General features: G+C 38.3%; 2 protein-coding genes across 7 annotated transcripts in view; one reads left to right on the forward strand and one right to left on the reverse strand.

The window, feature by feature from the left end:
• zgc:154075 (uncharacterized protein LOC556929 homolog) overlaps positions 1 to 4,347 on the forward strand; it is a 23,775-nt gene extending 19,428 nt beyond the window's left edge. For all 4 annotated transcript variants that reach the window (XM_057829869.1, XM_057829870.1, XM_057829871.1 and 1 more), the window contains 3 exons: positions 134 to 235; positions 2,076 to 2,237; positions 2,337 to 4,347. In XM_057829869.1, the coding sequence (XP_057685852.1) occupies positions 134 to 235; positions 2,076 to 2,237; positions 2,337 to 2,456 (384 nt within the window). In that variant the 3' untranslated portion in view covers positions 2,457 to 4,347. The remainder of the gene's footprint in view (positions 1 to 133; positions 236 to 2,075; positions 2,238 to 2,336) is intronic.
• Positions 1,913 to 17,305, reverse strand: LOC130912070 (outer dynein arm-docking complex subunit 1-like). Of its 3 annotated transcripts, none has more exons than XM_057829867.1 (15): positions 16,971 to 17,305; positions 13,350 to 13,419; positions 12,497 to 12,600; positions 12,166 to 12,355; positions 11,970 to 12,086; positions 11,304 to 11,417; positions 11,101 to 11,168; positions 8,572 to 8,741; positions 8,350 to 8,463; positions 8,188 to 8,270; positions 7,925 to 8,093; positions 5,317 to 5,495; positions 5,121 to 5,206; positions 3,892 to 3,977; positions 1,913 to 3,789 (listed from the first exon to the last, which is right to left on the reverse strand). In XM_057829867.1, exons 3-14 carry the CDS (start codon positions 12,535 to 12,537, stop codon positions 3,896 to 3,898), a joined length of 1,413 nt encoding a protein of 470 aa, XP_057685850.1. In that variant the 5' UTR covers positions 12,538 to 12,600; positions 13,350 to 13,419; positions 16,971 to 17,305; the 3' UTR covers positions 1,913 to 3,789; positions 3,892 to 3,895. The 3 variants fall into 3 exon arrangements, 2 of the variants coding, with proteins under 2 accessions (XP_057685850.1, XP_057685849.1); XM_057829866.1 differs by having other exon boundaries at positions 1,914 to 3,789; positions 12,501 to 12,600; XR_009062532.1 differs by lacking the exon at positions 1,913 to 3,789 and having other exon boundaries at positions 5,321 to 5,495; positions 12,501 to 12,600.
• Between the last annotated feature and the right edge of the window lie 1,347 nt (positions 17,306 to 18,652).

An 18,652-nucleotide genomic window follows, 5' to 3' on the forward strand; every position in this document is an offset into this window, starting at 1 on the left:
CTGAAATCTCACCCAAAAGCCAAATATTACAATATACTTTCTGTGAATACTCTATATTCTGTTAAAATGAGGGTAAAGTTCTTTAACCATAAAAGCGTTGTTCTTGGTCTCATGACTCCTGTTACTTTCACAGGTTGTTAACATGGAATTTGAAGGTGGCCTGACCGCAGCCTTTTCCATGGTTGCTTTCACTGAGGATATTTGCAAACGAAAAACAACCATCTATGGAAGTAAGGTAGGAATACCCACAGATGTGATCAACACAATCTAATATTTTATCACCTGGAATCCATTAGCTACCTTGCAAACTTATAACTAACTAACTCAATTATTTTTCTTAAATGTAGTCAAATAATTTTCTCCATCTTGTTTCGAGTATTAAAGACGAGTTAACAGATTCATGCGTGAGATTATTCTACTGACTTTGAGGAAATATTAGTATTTGTTCTTATAAAGCCAATACATCTAAAAGTTAATTTTTTTAACAATATCTGTTCATGAATTTAAAAAAGCTTTGACATGTAAAATGTTCTTAAGACTAAATATACTAATTTATTGCTTAAAATAAGTCTTTTAAACTCATTTTCAGATAGCTGTTATTTTTCTTTCGTGCTGCAACGCTTAATAGATTAACTCGAAGGATTCGATTAGAAAAAAAGCTTCGAATCAAATTTTGCTGCTTTGAGTATTCGTTTAGTTTTGAAAGTGTTTGTATTTAGTTAATTGATTTGGGTGAATACAGTGCTGTCTAGTGGCAACAACAAATATTACATAATTCATTTAACATGGCTGAATCCCGCTGCTCCCTGTTAAAACCAACTTAAGATTGTAGTATTTGTTTGACCTAAACTGTTTTTTTAAAGCATTCGTAATTTAGTTTATAGGAATGTATAGCCGTTTTTGTGGGAATATGTGTTTGAATGATTTGTTAAGAGCATTGTAAAAGAAAAAAAAAACTTTGCATTTTATAGCATTTAGGCTAGCGGACTTTTGCAAAGCAAGTAAGCCAATTGTTCTTTTGTTGTACCTAATTTATTTATTTGTTCATACTAGGGCTGTCAAAATTATCGCATTAACGAGCGGTAATTTTTTAAATTAATCACGTTAAAATATTTGACGCAATTAATGCACATGCTCTGCTCAAACAGAATAAAATGACAGCAGTGTCATGTGCACTTGTTACTTGTTTTTTGTCTCCCTCTGCTGGCCCTTTGGTGTAACTGAATTTATGGGTTTAAGCATAATGAGCATTGTGTAATTATTGACATCAACAATGGCGAGCTACTAGTTTATTTTTTGATTGAAAATTTTACAAATTTTATTAAAACATTAACATTAAGAGGGGTTTTAATACAAAATTTCTGTAACTTGTACTAACATTTATCTTTTAAGAACTACAAGTCTTTCTATCCATGGATCGCTTTAACAGAATGTTAATGTTAATGCCATCGTGTTGATTTATTGTTATAATAAACAAATACAGCACTTATGTACAGTATGTTGAATTTATATATCCATCTTGTGTCTTATCTTTCCATTCCAACAATAATTTAGAGAAAAATATGGAATATTTTATAGATGGTTTGAATTGCGATTAATTACGATTAATTTTTAAGCTGTGATTAACTCGATTAAAGATTTTAATCGTTTAACAGCCCTAGTTTATACAGTTTGAGGCTAAACTCAGGTATTTTAATTTATTTTTAAATGAAAGTGCAATTCTGCATAGTTTGAAGAAACACTCGGGATTTACATTTAATGCTCTTTTGAAAATGCAATCTTAGCAAGCCTTTGTTTAACATCTCCAAAGGTTTCTGCTACACATTAAATATTCCTAATCCGATTACTTGATTATTCAAATGAACTAATTGATGGATTAACAGACTACTAAAATAATCGACAGAAACAGCCCTATTTCTTATTTCGAGAAATGTAAGTAAAATTTACTTGGAAGCACTGGCAGATATGTTCACTTATTTCTAGATTTACACTGAAAACAAGCGAATTTAACTGGTTTTGAGGAGGTTTTCACAGTGTATGAAAATGACAACTCAAGCAATACCGTTACTTTTCAGGGTGAGTTGTCATATACAGATGACAAGATTTATGTGTACAACTTCCTGACCCAGAAAACCACCAAACATGTAGCCAACACGGAAGGGCCCGCTCTATATGGTCTGCATGGACACGCTCAAGCAGATTACCATTTGATGGATGCCTTCATTTCTGCTGTGACTGTGAGTCCTCATTGTCATGTTCTCTATTTATTGTGCATTGCAGGCAACTTTCATGCAAAGAAATAATTTAACAGTAATATGCTTTTTTTTTTTGCACAGAACAATGACCCATCATTCATCGCTTCTGGTCCTGAGGAGACACTGAAGAGCCACTTGCTGGTGTTTGAGGCAGAACGATCACGACGGGAAAGCAGTGTTGTTCACTTCGACCACTCTTGATGATCTCATAAAATATTTGCATTAGTAATGATTTAACTTATTCACTGCCAGTGATCATGTTTCATTGCCAATGATTGATAGAAGCCCAATCCATTTGCACTAACCTAAGAATTCAGAGATTAATCGAAACATGACAAAATGAGTCAACAGATGAATATCAAAATCGTTGTTTAATATGAAAATTATTTGACAGATTAATCTATCATTAACTCAGTAATTGCAACTGATCATGTTTCAGCACCAATGACCAGTCCATTTGTAATGGCAATATTAACATTTAATTACAAAAGTAGTTTACTGTAATCGCAAAATTGGCCACCAGATTAATCTATCAAATTTATTGATTAATCATAAAATAGTTTACCGTTTAATCTAACTCATTTACTGCCAATACCTACCAGGTCCAATGGCTTGGACGTCAATCGCAGTCATTGGTAGTTTATGAATATAGAAATACTAAGGAATCAAAGGTTTTGGTGGCATACATGTTTAATATTTTGTTCATTATTCAATTCTATCCTTAATTTGAATGTCACCTGGCTTTGAGATGAAGTCTCATATTGACCGAATTAAGGCAATACTTGAAATAAGACTTTTAAGATTGTATATGTGCACACTCTTTCCGAATGTTTTTTTTTTTTTAGCACTAAACGCCCGGTGGCAAGCACTGTGAAGCATGTCAGGTAGTCCAAAGGTCTGGATCACCAAGTAATTGCTGCTTTGAGCTATTTAAAGGAACCCAAACAGGGGTTGAGATCGCCCTTCAATCCTCCCCTTGTGGTTGCCAGGGTTCAATTATAGGTCTCCTTTTGTTTTGACCTTTAAGTCCATTTTCTCAACAGCTGTGCATTAACTTCCCCATTGCTGTGTGAAAACAATAAGATGCCCACTCGTTGACTCAGTTCTGGTGGGCACTGTGCTTCTTAAAACCAACCATGTTCTGAGAGGCCCTCATGTTTGGATTTTTTTTCTCCTCTCGGGTTACCTCTAATGACTTCTTCATATTCATGTTACATACATATAGTTTCATTTAGAAGTTGAGTGTCTTTTTCTCAGTCCACAATTGTGAGTTTGTGAGCAGGCCGCCGCTGGTCACTTCATTCAGGAGGCGTTCATCTGTGGCCCGATACAAAACACGGCATAGGATCCATACTAAAAATGAACGTGTGCGTAAACGCTGCAGTACACCACATGGAAACATCTGCACATAAGGACTGGCCTCAATTTCTGCCATTATCCAAGCATGAATGGCCAGTGCAGGGCAGCATGTTAATGTTGGTGCAAGTACTATGCACAAAACGGACCCCTGGTCCTCGTGTCTTTCTGTCTGAATCTGAGTACAAAACGGGACACCGCGTTTTTATTGATATGTGCAATCAAACTCGGATCAAAAATCAATTTGCATTTGTACCACCGGACATCTCCATATACTCACCAGCTTATGAGCTGCTGTAGGAAGCCATCTTTTCATTTGCTCCCTTGCTTCCTGAACGACTGCCTTTCGGACGGTTTTTGTCCTCACTGTATAGAACATAATATGATTACAAAGTACACATTTATCCCCTCATTTAAAATATTCAATAAGCACATATTTGAAACATTGTTTGGATGAACGTATCAAGCCAGCTAATCGCGTGAAAAATTTTATGGGCTCTCCCCGTGGGTTTTGTGGTTATTGTCATGCTCGCTCTCATCCATTATGCATTCAGCAAGTCATAAAATTAATTCTTGAGGTGTACAATTATTGGTTTCTAAGTAACGCCCCCCCCCCTAAAAAAAATTCACAGGGCAATAGTTTTTGTCACAGGTGGCACATATTTTGAACTTGTAAAATCACAGAATTTACAAATCTTTGAAATTGTCTTTCAAAAACGAATGAATAAAGCTTATATTCAGCACCTAAACTGTTCACTTTCATTGACTACAGTAGTTTCTGAGATAGGAAAGGGAAGGGCCGTGGCCCTGGGACGGCATTTCCACTTGTCTGCAGGACTATCACATATCTGATGGGATTCACGCATGACTAGGTGCAATTAGAGACACTCAAGTGGAAAAACTGGATTAGCGAGTGGACAACATAGAACAGGATGCCAACATACTCACACTCACAAGGGATTCACACAAATACTGGATTCTACACCTCACATGACAGATTTGTGTACACTCCACCCCTCTCCAATCACTTTCTGACTCTCCCTCCAGCCCCCCTTTCGCCCACACAGTGTAAACCGGAAATACAATTAGCTAACTAGCACCAACATATTTACAGTTAGTGTAGTCGTTCAATGTATTTCTTGCTGTTGTTTGTGCATCTTCTGTCTCCCTCTCCTTTTGATGTGATACATTAAAACTATTCAGACCAACCGGACACTGAGATTTGCATTCTCCGTGTCAGGCATCTGAACAGGGCAAGTTTTTAAAAAAAAAAAAAAAAAAAGTAGTTTCTAAGATATATACTTTCAACTCTTTCATTGGTATTGACGTGAGACGTCCAATTATGTGGCTCTCTTCATCTTAGTACTGTGAATTAAAATTTTGGTGGGGCACTCTGTACTTCATCGGAAAATGTCTTTTCATTAAAACAAAACAGGTATACAGTACACTAACTCTGTATATAATTGATCCTCTGACATCATGTCTAATCAAGTTGTAATATAGACCTACTCAGTCTGTGGGGTGGAAGGTGCTGGGGTGTTCCCCTTCCCTCGCAGTTGATCCGCTATAGAACCAAATCCATCGTTAGAGAGCTCCTGATGGTGAGAAGAAACCAGTCAGTGACAAGCCTTGTCGATGTCTACTGAATGCAAGCTAGAGTATGCCGGCAAGACATGTAGGAATGTCTAATGATGCATGCACATACACACTGCGTTAAGCTCTCCTGGAAGGCAATAACGGACTGCAGATTGAGGTAACCATTGACTTTTTCCTCCACTAGCTTTAAACAAGCTGCCATGTGCTCATCCAGGGCTCTGTCAGAAGAACTCAACGTGCTAGCCATGTCTTTAGTGTCATAGGTGATGTCAAGTATTGTTTGGATGCCTGGAAAATAAGGGGAGACTCATAACTTATAGATAATGTCACTCTTGTATGAAAAGGTTTGGGGACCCCTGATCATTTTCAGGATTTTCCTTTATGAATCACTCATTGTATGGATCCGCATTTTACATCAATTACAGCATATCATATAGCCGGGCGGAACAGTGGTTAGAACGTCTGCCACTCAGTTCTGAGATCAAGGGTTCAATCCCACCTCCGTCCTTCCAGTGTGACATTTGTATGTTTTCCCCGTGCCTGCTTGGGTTTTCTCCGGGCGCTCCCTGAAACAGGCTAATTGAACACTAAATTTTCCATGAGTTTTACTGTGGGTATAAGTGGTTGCTCTACTATGTGTGCCCTGCTTCTTTTTGGCAACCAGTTCAGGGTGTGACTGCTTCCTGCCCATAGTTAGCTTGGATAGATTCCAGCACCCCCACAACCCTCGTGAGGATAAGCAGTACAGAAGATGAATGAATATATCATATAACTGACTTTTTTTTATTTTTATTAAGAAAACCATTTATTTGGGCACTTTTTTTTTTCTTGATTTGAATACCGTATTGGCCCGAATATAAGACAGCCCTGATTATAAGACGACCCCCTCTTTTTCAAGACAAGTTTGAAAAAAGACCAAATTAATTTTTATACAGAAACAGAAAATAATTACAGTACATCTGAAACAAATGATTATAACAATATATTTGAGAGAAAAAGCATGTTATTTTGCCTCATTCAAATCTTAATATCTGAACATTTAAATATGTTAAGTGCAATCACATTTTTAAATGAATGGCTTCTGATTTTTTAAATGTAAATAAACCAATCTATTGTGATAAAACAACAAAATTGCAATAACTGTATTAACCATCAAAGTGAGGTCTAACTAACTGTAGTCTTGAAACAAATCTGAATAAGGAAAAACATTGCAATAAAATAATGCAAACTGGTTAAACTTGAGAGTAGCTGAGATCTGTCATGACAACATTACTCCTCAAGTTCAGCATTTGCTCCAATGATATCTGGCGCCATCTAGCGTCATGGGTATAATGTCTAGACCGCGAAGACAACCTACACTTTTTCAGTCTTATTTCAATGCAAAAAACACTGTCTTATATTCGGGCCAGTACGGTACCTTTAGTTCTACTTACTGGAACACAAATTTTGTTTGGTAAGCTCATTGACCGTTGACCTAAATAAACAGGTGAAGCCAGTCATGTAAAAGGTATTTAAGGTGACCGTTTGAAAGTAGTTCTCCTCTTTGAATGTTCTCTGCAGAGTTGCATCATGGAAACCTTAAAAACAACTCTCAAATGACCTCAATATAATTAACGTTCAACATTGTGGTTTAGGGGATGGATACAAAAAGACTGTTGTCTGATGACAGTTTCCACTGGGAGGAATACAGTGATGAAATGGAAGACCAGAGGTACAGTTCAAGTGGCAGGACAGGAAAAATCTCAAATAAGCAGTGACGAAGGATGGTGAAAACAGACTCAACCGACACACCAGCTCCAAAGACCTAAACCATAACATTGCTGCAGATGGTGTTACTGTTTAGTGCACTTTGCACAAGATGCTGTATGGGAGAGTAAAAGGCACCTTCAGCCTTTCCTGCGCACATGCATTAAATAGTTCCTTGTAGTATGCTGATGTACATTTATACAAACCAGTTTCATTTTGAAATAAGATACCGTGGACTGATGAAACTAAAATGAAGTTATTTGGACATAACAAGGGGCGGCATGAATGGGCCGTGAAGAATGCAGCATTCCCAGCCAAACACTTTCTACCCATAGTAAAATATGGTGCTGGTTTGTCTGGATTTAGGGCTGTGTGGTCAGTGCAGGAACTGACAATCTTGTTAAATGTGAATGTTGCATGGATTCCAGTATCCGCAGAATGTTGAAAACAATGTTCAAGGAACAGTGACAATATTAAAATTGTGCCAGGGCTGCATACTTCAAGACCGTCCTTAAACACTGCTTTTAAAAAAAAAAATCTATCAAGGCATTCATGCAGAGGAAAAGCTACAACGTCTGGAATGGTCAACTGAGTTCCCAGATAAGAAATATTAATGGTAATGTGGTGTGATAAAAGCGGGCAGTTTATGCTCGGAAACCCTCAAACCTGACTGAACTGGTGATGTTTTGGAAAGAGGAATTGTCCAGGAATAATCCAGACTCTCACTGAAAGCTATAGAAAAGAAAGTGTTTTAAGGGCTTTAATTTCACAAAATAAGGACTAATATAAATTTTCTGTTGGGGTTTCCTAATTAATGCACAATTATTAATCAATTATTTATTGCAAACTTTCCTTAACTCCTATAAATACATTTTAATCTCGCAAATATAACTGTTTTTCTTCTAGTGATCAGAGAGGTGCCCAAACTTTTTCATAGCACTTTATATTACACTGGAGGCAGCTCTGCTTACCTTTTTTAAGACGATCTAAGATATTTTCCAGGACGTCAATTCGCTTTTCGTAGCCGGACAGCTGCTCCTCGATCTTCTCTTGCTTGGTGGTAATGGCCGTCTGAAGTGTTTTGCGGTCCTCTGCCTGCTGCTTTCGGTTAGCAATAAAGACCTCGCACTCCTTTTGAAGCTTCATTAGGAACAAAGCATGCGCTATGTTAAGCCACATGACAAGTGAGCTGAGTTTCACCACTGATCTCATCTTGAACACAAGCAGCACAAACCTCGGCGTTCTCCTGTTTAAGGGCCTCAATGTCCCAGTGCTGATAGTTGACAAAGCTCAGTAAAGAATAGTTCTCCTCCTCCACTAATAAAAAAAGAGAAAAACACAAACTACTAAAATACCACATTTTTGTAATTGCAACTTTTGTTGATTTTTGACCTACTTGCTATGAAGTTTTCCACCAGTGTGTCAAGGTCATTCTCCCCGGTCTCTATCAAAATATTCCGGATGGCATCTTCCAAATTTGCCAATTTCTGTAGCTGCTCCAGCAGATCCTCTGTGGGAATTTTTCACATTCCAATTTGACTGAGACTCAAAGTAAAGTCAAAAGTGTGTGCAGAGACAGGACTGGACTTCTATGTGTGTTTTCTAGAACATATTTCACCTTTTTCGCGGTCGGAACCCTCGTCGCCGGCGTTCTTGATGTTTACCATAGCCTCAAGGTTGCAGTGCGTGGCAATTTCATGCTCTAAATTGATTGTTGTTTGAGTGTACTGTGCATCAAACTGAGCTTTTTGTTCCTTCAACTTCTTCTGCTTTATCTGGATTGCAACGCTAGAGGTCACCACATCACATTTAGATAAGTGAGCAGTCCAGAATCTAATAATAACTTAAGAACTATGTCACTTTATTTACTGTAATTTTTGGACTATAAACCGCTACTTTTTTGCCCTCATTTTGAATCCTGCATCTTACAGTACAGTGTGGCTTATTTGTTGATTTATTTGGGTTCATAGGTAACATTTTATTTGACGGCGGCGTCATAACCCTGTCATAAGACCGTCGTAATTATGATATGACAAAGTCATTGACATTAATAAATGCTTATGACAGATGTCATTGAGTGTCATCCGGCAACTTTTGTCACTAATTCCATTTATGTCCAGCTCGGCTCTTTTACATCCATTCAAAAGTGAGATAATTTGCCGGATGACACTAAATGACACCAGTCATAAGCATTCATTAATGCTAATGACAGTGTTATTTTATAATTTTGATGGTCTTATGATAGTCTCAAATGGACAGCTCCGGCTGATAGTCCAGTGCGGCTTATCTATGAGCAAATGCCGTTATCGTGTCAAATTCAGTGGGAGGCGGCTTATAGTCAGGTGCGCCTTACAGTCCGAAAATTATGGTATCTATTTTTCCATCGTGTCACTTGGTCGCAGGTGAATTGGGTCTTAATCTAAGCTGACACTGGGTGAAAGGAGGAGGTGAGAAGATAAATGGGTGGATGTAGATATACTGTACGCAAACTGTCATAGTGATTATACTTAGAATACAGTGGGGCAAATAAGTATTTAGTCAACCACCAATTGTGCAAGTTCTCCTACTTGAAAAGATTAGAGAGGCCTGTAATTGTCAACATGGGTAAACCTCAACCATGAGAGACAGAATGTGAAAAAAAACAACAGAAAATCACATTGTTTGATTTTTAAAGAATTTATTTCCGAATTACAGTGGAAAATAAGTATTTGGTCACCTACAAACAAGCAAGATTTCTGGCTTTCAAAGAGGTCTAACTTCTTCTAACGAGGTCTAACGAGGCTCCACAACCTCAGTCAGTCAGACTCCAAACTCTACTATGGCCAAGACCAAAGAGCTGTCGAAGGACACCAGAAACAAAATTGTAGACCTGCACCAGGCTGGGAAGACTGAATCTGCAATAGGTAAAACACTTGGTGTAAAGAAATCAACTGTGGGAGCAATTATTAGAAAATGGGTGACATACAAGACCACTGATAATCTCCCTCGATCTGGGGCTCCATGCAAGATCTAACCCCGTGGCGTCAAAATGATAACAAGAACGGTGAGCAAAAATCCCAGAATCACACGGGGGACCTAGTGAATGACCTACAGAGAGCTGGGACCACAGTAACAAAGGCTACTATCAGTAACACAATGCGCCGCCAGGGACTCAAATCCTACACTGTCAGACGTGTCCCCCTGCAGAAGAAAGTATACGTCCAGGCCCGTCTGCGGTTCGCTAGAGAGCATTTGGATGATACAGAAGAGGACTGGGAGAATTTCTTATGGTCAGATGAAAACAAAATAGAATTTTTTAGTAGAAACACAGGTTCTCGTGTTTGGAGGAGAAAGAATACTGAATTGTATCCGAAGAACACCATACCCACTGTGAAGCATGGGGGTGGAAATATCATGCTTTGGGGCTGTTTTTCTGCAAAGGGACCAGGACGACTGATCTCTGTAAAGGAAAGAATGAATGGGGCCATGTATCGAGAAATTTTGAGTGAAATCCTTCTATCAGCAAGAGCATTGAAGAGGAGACGTGGCTGGGTCTTTCAGCATGACAATGATCCCAAACACACAGCCAGGGCAACAAAGGAGTGGCTTCGTAAGAAGCATTTCAAGGTCCTGGGCCTAACTAGTCTCCAGATCTCAACCCCATTGAAAATCTGTGAAGGGAGTTGAAAGTCCGTGTTGCCCAACGACAGCCCCAAAACATCACTGCTCTAGAGGAGATCTGCATGGAGGACTGGGCCAAAATACCAGCAACAGTGTGTGAAAAGGTTGTGAAGTTACAGAAAACGTTTGGGCTCTGTTATTGCCAACAAAGGGTACATAACAAAGTATTAAGATGAACTTTTGGTATTGATCAATTTGTATATAAATTCTTTAAAAATCAAACAATGATTTTCTGGGTTTTTTTTTCCACATTCTCTCATGGTTGAGGGTTACCCATGTTGACAATTACAGGCCTCTGTAATATTTTCAAGTGGGAGAACTTGCACAATTAGTGGTTGACTAAATACTTATTTGCCCCACTGTATGTAATAAATGTATTTCCTATACTTGCACATCTACTCATGTACCCTGATATGGTTCAATGGGTCAACAGTGAGCTACTATATTGGTTAAAGACATTTATCATGAAACATTAAAAGATGCTCACCTGGCATTGTTGGCTTTTGTACACATAGCGCTCAAGTCAGAAATTTCCTTACGAATGTTATGCAGGTCCTGGGGAAAACAATGCAGACACTGTCAATTATGTTCTTAAAAGTAATTTTCACATAATTTCCCCCCAAACGCAAAATGACAATAGTGCCCAACACAATTGCAACAATTGTATTTTCAATCAATCATGGGACTGACCTTTTTCAGCTGAGTTTGAATTTGCAGGAACTCATTCTTCTCCATTTCCAGAATATCAAGTTCCTTTTTCAATTGCCCATTTCTTATCATCAGCTCATTGAAGCATATGTGACCCTTCAGAGAAAATATGACCAGTTTCAGGTTCTATCTTCATTTAGCGGCCACAGAATTAAACACAATGCTCACTAACAGATGCTATAGATCAGGGATGTCAAACTCATTTCAGTTCGAGGGCCACATTCATGGCAATTATATCTAATGATGGCCAGACTAGTTTATTTCTAACCAAATAAGTTAACCCACTGACTGCCATAGACCAGGGCTAGACATCTAGCGCCGTCAATGGCACTGAAATATGAGCATTCACAGCCAGTCCTCCCAGTTTAAGTCACGTCTATTGTTGTTAGTTGAAGCCAAACAGTTAATTTTGGGTCACTTCCTTGTTATCTTAGGGTACTGACACATCACATCCTGTACATTTAGGGGTGTCTAAGTGTCACTTCTTGCGCATTTTGGATACTTTCCTGTTTATTTTTGGGCATTTCCGGGCCACTGTTTTTTGGTCACACACAGAATCACTAAGGGGGCCAAATTGGACCTACTGGTGGGCCATTTCCGGCCTGAAGGCTGCAAGTTTGACAAAACTGCAATAGATTAAGCACTGACCTTGTACAGTTTGTCCTCTTTTGACAAGATATCCTTTATTGAGTTGTCTTCACATTTTGTATTATGAGGTGCACTCCCTCCCCTCTGAGCTACCAGCTTCCTCTCCCATTCTAAAATCTGAGAAGAAAGCAACAGGCGGGTTGTTCACATGACATTTTGAAGCGGTCAAGTAGCCATTTTAGCACAAGGAGCTCACCTCCTTTTTATAAGATGCCAATTTGGCTTTGTTTGTGAGTAGCTCTTCCTCTATAGTTTCCTCACTGGTCAAAAGGTTATCAAGATCTTGAGCAGCATTCACTTCTTTCTTTTGGTTGGAATTGCTTTGCGCGATGGTGAGGATGTGTAATAGTTCGTCATGTTCAGTCTGGAGCCTCTGAATCTCCCTGCTACTCAGACAAGGACAAAGACAATATGCTTAAACTTCAAGCCAGATGAACATAGAGTATTTATGATTTTGTGAGGCACGGGTACAAAAAGTAATATATACAATTCCCCCCAAAAAATATTAAAAAATAAAAGTAACCCACTTGCCTGTCTTTCTCGAGGAGGCTTTGAATTTTCCTATCATATGCTTGTTTATCTTTTACTGCTTGGCCATATTGTTGCTTCAGTTTGTGCAGGTCATTTTCAGCTGCATTTAAAAAAAGAAAGTTATCATCATACAAAATTATGATATAGAATTGGTAATGTATAAGACAATTCATAAGAACAAATACCGTATTGGCCCGAATATAAGACAGTGTTTTTTGCATTGAAATTAGACTGAAAAAGAGGGGGTCGTCTTATATTCGCGGTCTAGACGTTATACCCATTCACGACACTAAATGGCTCCAGATATCATTGAAGCGATGTTCTGTCATGACAGATGTCAGCAACTCTCAAGTTTAACCAGTTTGCATTATTTTATTGCAATGTTTTTCCTTATTCAGATTTTTTTTCAGGACTACAGTTACAGTTAGATTTCACTTTGATGGTTAACGCAGTTATTGCAATTTTGTTGTTGTATCACAATAGAATGGTTTATTTACATTTCAAAAAACAGGAGCCATTCATTTACGAATGTGATTGCACTTTAGTTTATATATTTAAACGTTCAGATATTAAGATTTGAATGAGGCAAAATAACATGCTTTTTCTCTCAAATATATTGTTATAATCATTTGTGTCAGATGTACTGTAATTATTTTCTGTATAAAAATTTGGTGCTCAAAAAGTCTTTTTTCAAACTTGAGTAGTGAAAAAGAGGAGTTCGTCTGATAATCAGGGCCATCTTATATTTGGGCCAATACGGTAATGTACCAGATGTCTGTATTGACTATGTTTTTTTTTGTTTTGTTTTTTAAACCGAGGTAACCAAAAAAATCTGACTGTGTCACTTACGATTTTCCTCCTGTGAACGACCTCGGGCAGACCGTTTCATGTTTCATTAGAATGTAAGCCCACCTCCAGTCTGAAAAAGAACACAGCAATAGTTGAATTTTTATGTTTAAATATTTTATATTTTGGTTTTTCATGGATAAGTTGCTTGGAAATTGAATGAATGAATGAATGAATGAATGAATGAATGAATGACATAACATTGGCCGTCGTTGACGAAGTTAGATGTCCAATCCAGTTTGACTCGCTGCAACCCCTCCAAGTCTAAATGGATTGGACGTCTAACTTCATCAGTGACAGCCAATGTTAAATGAGTGACCTATAAAGGGTTAAATCAATACCAATTATAGTACTATAGTTTTTTTCTGGCACCGTCAATATTAAATATTTTTGTTATAATTTTTTTGTATGTTTGTTACAAAAACAGGAAAGGGAAAAAACTTTTTAAAAATGTTTTGTTTGTTTGTTTTTTGTCAGCTTTCCCAATTAAATTGGACATCATCGGTATTGAATGAGTTGAATATCCATATTCATTACCCTTCACTACTATCATATTAATCTTTTGTTATCTTGCAGAGTAAAAATGAACATTTAATAGCTATCTAGTAACCTAAGAAAAAAAGGGGAAAAGTAACCTGAACATCATACATATGATAAACAGTGGCGCCCCGCTTGCCAGTATATCGTTAGATTGTTGTAGCATCAGTTATGCATTTCATCCCAAATGAACGCATTTATTTTGTTGTGTTAAATGTAGGGCTGTCAAATTTATTGCGTTAACGGGCGGTAATTTTTTTTTTTAAAGTAATCACTTGAAAATATTTATTGCAATTAACGCATTCGCGGTACGACTCATTCACGCATTGCCGCAAACAGCCTACAATGGCGCCGTTTTACTTATATACAGAGATAAGAGAGTGGAGTACATACAAGCATTCATTGGGGCCATGCTTTTAATTGGCAAAAGCTTTGTCATCTCTCCCACAGCAACTATAAATATTGTGGGAAGCGACATGGGGAAGAATGACATGAGTTGACCTTTTTCTTAACACCCTGTAGTGTACCCAACGCAGAGAAGATATAGCATTTGCAGCTACCACACACAGTCATGGTTGCACCACTTCCCATCATGCATTTGGGCAGAACAGTTAAGTCGCTACAGTATCATTTACTGAAAGCTCAACAAATACACTAAATGGCAATATTTAGTCACAATATACAAACTCACATTTATCCTTTAAGAATTACAAGTCTTTCTATCTGTGGATCCCTTTCACAGAAAGAATGTTAATAATGTTAATGCCATCTTGTGGATTTATTGTTATAATAAACAAATACAGTACTTATGTACAGTATGTTGAATGTATATATCCATTCTGTCTTTTCTTTCCATCCAAAAATAATTTACAGGAAAAATATGGCATATTTTAGAGACGGTTTGAATTGCGATTAATTACAATTAATTCATTTTTAAGCTGTGATTAACCCGATTAAAAATTGTAATTGTTTGACAGCCCTAGCTAAATGTAAACCTTATGCCTAATATATACTGTACATAACATAATAAAACAAAATTGTTGTAGAACTCAAAATGTTGACTGGACAGTTATGGATTATGCACATTAAATCATTTGTAACATCAAACGTTACACAATACACCAAAGTACAGTACCTTGCAAAAGTATTCGGCCCCCTTGAACCTTGCAACCTTTCGCCACATTTCAGGCTTCAAACATAAAGATATAAAATTTTCATTTTTTGTCAAGAATCAACAACAAGTGGGACACAATCGTGAAGTGGAACAAAATTTATTGGATAATTTAAACTTTTTAACAAATAAAAAACTGAAAAGTGGGGCGTGCAATATTATTCGGCCCCCTTGCGTTAATACTTTGTAGCGCCACGTTTTGCTCCTATTACAGCTGCAAGTCGCTTGGGGTATGTTTCTATCAGTTTTGCACATCGAGAGACTGACATTCTTGCCCATTCTTCCTTGCAAAACAGCTCGAGCTCAGTGAGGTTGGATGGAGAGTGTTTGTGAACAGCAGTCTTCAGCTCTTTCCACAGATTCTCGATTGGATTCAGGTCTGGACTTTGACTTGGCCATTCTAACACCTGGATACGTTTATTTTTGAACCATTCCATTGTAGATTTGGCTTTATGTTTTGGATCATTGTCCTTTTGGAAGATAAATCTCCGTCCCAGTCTCAGGTCTTGTGCAGATACCAACAGGTTTTCTTCCAGAATGTTCCTGTATTTGGCTGCATCCATCTTCCCGTCAATTTTAACCATCTTTCCTGTCCCTGCTGAAGAAAAGCAGGCCCAAACCATGATGCTGCCACCACCATGTTTGACAGTGGGGATGGTGTGTTCAGGGTGATGAGCTGTGTTGCTTTTACGCCAAACATATCGTTTTGCATTGTGGCCAAAAAGTTCAATTTTGGTTTCATCTGACCAGAGCATCTTCTTCCACATGTTTGGTGTGTCTCCCAGGTGGCTTGTGGCAAACTTTAAACAAGACTTTTTATGGATATCTTTGAGAAATGGCTTTCTTCTTGCCACTCTTCCATAAAGGCCAGATTTGTGCAGTGTACGACTGATTGTTGTCCTATGGACAGACTCTCCCACCTCAGCTGTAGATCTCTGCAGTTCATCCAGAGTGATCATGGGCCTCTTGGCTGCATCTCTGATCAGTTTTCTCCTTGTTTGAGAAGAAAGTTTGGAAGGACGGCCGGGTCTTGGTAGATTTGCAGTGGTCTGATGCTCCTTCCATTTCAATATGATGGCTTGCACAGTGCTCCTTGAGATGTTTAAAGCTTGGGAAATCTTTTTGTATCTAAATCCGGCTTTAAACTTCTCCACAACATTATCTCGGACCTGCCTGGTGTGTTCCTTGGTTTTCATAATGCTCTCTGCACTTTAAACAGAACCCTGAGACTATCACAGAGCAGGTGCATTTATACGGAGACTTGATTACACACAGGTGGATTCTATTTATCATCATCGGTCATTTAGGACAACATTGGATCATTCAGAGATCCTCACTGAACTTCTGGAGTGAGTTTGCTGCACTGAAAGTAAAGGGGCCGAATAATATTGCACGTCCCACTTTTCAGTTTTTTATTTGTTAAAAAAGTTTAAATTATCCAATAAATGTTGTTCCACTTCACGATTGTGTCCCACTTGTTGTTGATTCTTGACAAAAAAATTAAATTTCATATCTTTATGTTTGAAGCCTGAAATGTGGCGAAAGTTTGCAAGATTCAAGGGGGCCGAATACTTTTGCAAGGCACTGTATATCAGTAGCTGTGTCCTTACGTTTTTCTGATAGTTTTCCCCTGACCTTTTTACTGCAATAATATAATGAAAACCTGAAATCATGGATTTTAGTTTTGGCCACCCCAAGATTTTAAGTGGCCCCATCTGGCCACCCCTATGAAAAATTTCTGAAGGCGCCACTGATGAGAAACATCAAGGACACGCTAAGGAACCCATGCTTGTGTATGATAGAGACTGTAACCAGACATGATCGAGCATAATTAAAATTTAAATACAAATTTCGTGAAATTAAGACAGACTTTGATTTTCTTTAAACGTGTGGTAAAAAGAAGAGTTGTATTCGACCTGATAATACTGCTTTGTCTCCCCCTGCAGGTTCGCTGAGATTAGCTCCGGTTGCTAGCTCACGTAGCAACACGTCCAACAGTCCGCAAAGTGCTCGTCCGCCTCGTCATTGTGGTGAGTGACGTCAAGCTGACGCACAACTAACGGGGAGGGGTTCGGGGGAACACCGTCCAGATCATTTCTCTTCCCCGGTTATCGTTTAGCTCACGCAGGCGGGCAAGCTTCTTGTTTACCCACGTTGCACGTCGACTGTGGGTGAAGGTTGATAATAACGCTAGGTGTCACGTCCGAGCTCGGCGGATGATCAGTTCGTGACGTCACGCAGCGACTGTGTACTCACTTCCGCGTTTATTACAGAGCGCTAGCCACTCTTTTAAAGAGCACGGGCTGGATGACGAAATTGTTAGCTTTTTCTAAATTTCCTGCGATCTAGCCAACCTTCCATTTGTTCTCGTAGATTGCGGGGTGATGCTGGATTTCTCGATCAAAAGGTGTCTAAATTGCGGCCCAGTTTTTGTTGTCCCGCAGGAAATTATGACAATATCACTCAATGTGGCCCATATGAGAAGAGATGAGAATGACCGTGTTGGATGTATGGTAACATGTGGATGCGCATTATCTGTCACTCAACATCAGGGGTGTCCAAATTTTGAACTATGAAAATATCATTGAATATGGCTGGCACAAGAATCTTAAATTCAACTTTCATTTTGTTGCATTTCTCATTTTAAACACCAGATGGAGGTACTTCTTCAACAATGCCTCCATTAGTGCAAGGGTCAAAGCCTGACAGTTATAAATCAATGTAGGAAATGTGAATTTAAGTATTTTGTACATGTAAGCAAGGCAAATCTATTTGCACAAAATGATACATAAAAGTCACATTAAATATTTTTGCTGACGCAGTACATTTTGTCGTTGTTCGCCAAAGTTTTTTCAGTAGTTCAAATCCATTTCAAATGAGAAAGTTGGCATTGAGTGACCAATCATCTTTCACTGCCAATCCAATTTGACTGGCAGCGATCTTTCGATCATTATTTCAATTGATATTCTGGCCACTTTATATTGATATTATTTTTTTAAAGTACAGTGGTACCTCTACATACGAAGTTAATCCGTTCCAGGACCTTGTTTGTAAGTCGAAATGGTCGTATGTCGAGCAGGATTTTCCCATAGGAATACATTATAATTCCATTAATTCGTTCCACAGCCCAAAAACCTGCACTAAATCCTTAAAAAATACTGCTGGTGCTATTACAAATGGCAATTACACGTAGCAAAACAAATAAATTATAAATCAAAACTGGAATAATGTAATAAAAAGAATAATAATAATTCCTGTAATAGTGTAACGAATCGGGTTCTAATAAGGCGGACGTTTTTTTGTGTACCTGAACGCACCGCGGGGCTCACGTGCCAGAGACAGACCGGTGAGCTTGAGTTTCTAGTGATGGCCAAATGAAGCCTTATGAAGCAATGAAGCTTTGCAGCCAATTGGTTTGCACATGTAGCAAAGCTTCATTGTGCTTCATTTACTCTATGGCGCCATCAAGTGGTCTACAAGCCCAAGAGGTGAACATTGTTAAGAATTCAATGGTTATTTGATTATGAGAAAGATATGAATGTGCTTATGTTAGTAATTTAGTATGTGAACAAAATAACAAAACAAATATAACAAAACA

This window comes from Corythoichthys intestinalis, chromosome 2, assembly GCF_030265065.1.
Source record: "Corythoichthys intestinalis isolate RoL2023-P3 chromosome 2, ASM3026506v1, whole genome shotgun sequence".
Taxonomy (NCBI): Eukaryota; Metazoa; Chordata; class Actinopteri; order Syngnathiformes; family Syngnathidae; genus Corythoichthys; species Corythoichthys intestinalis.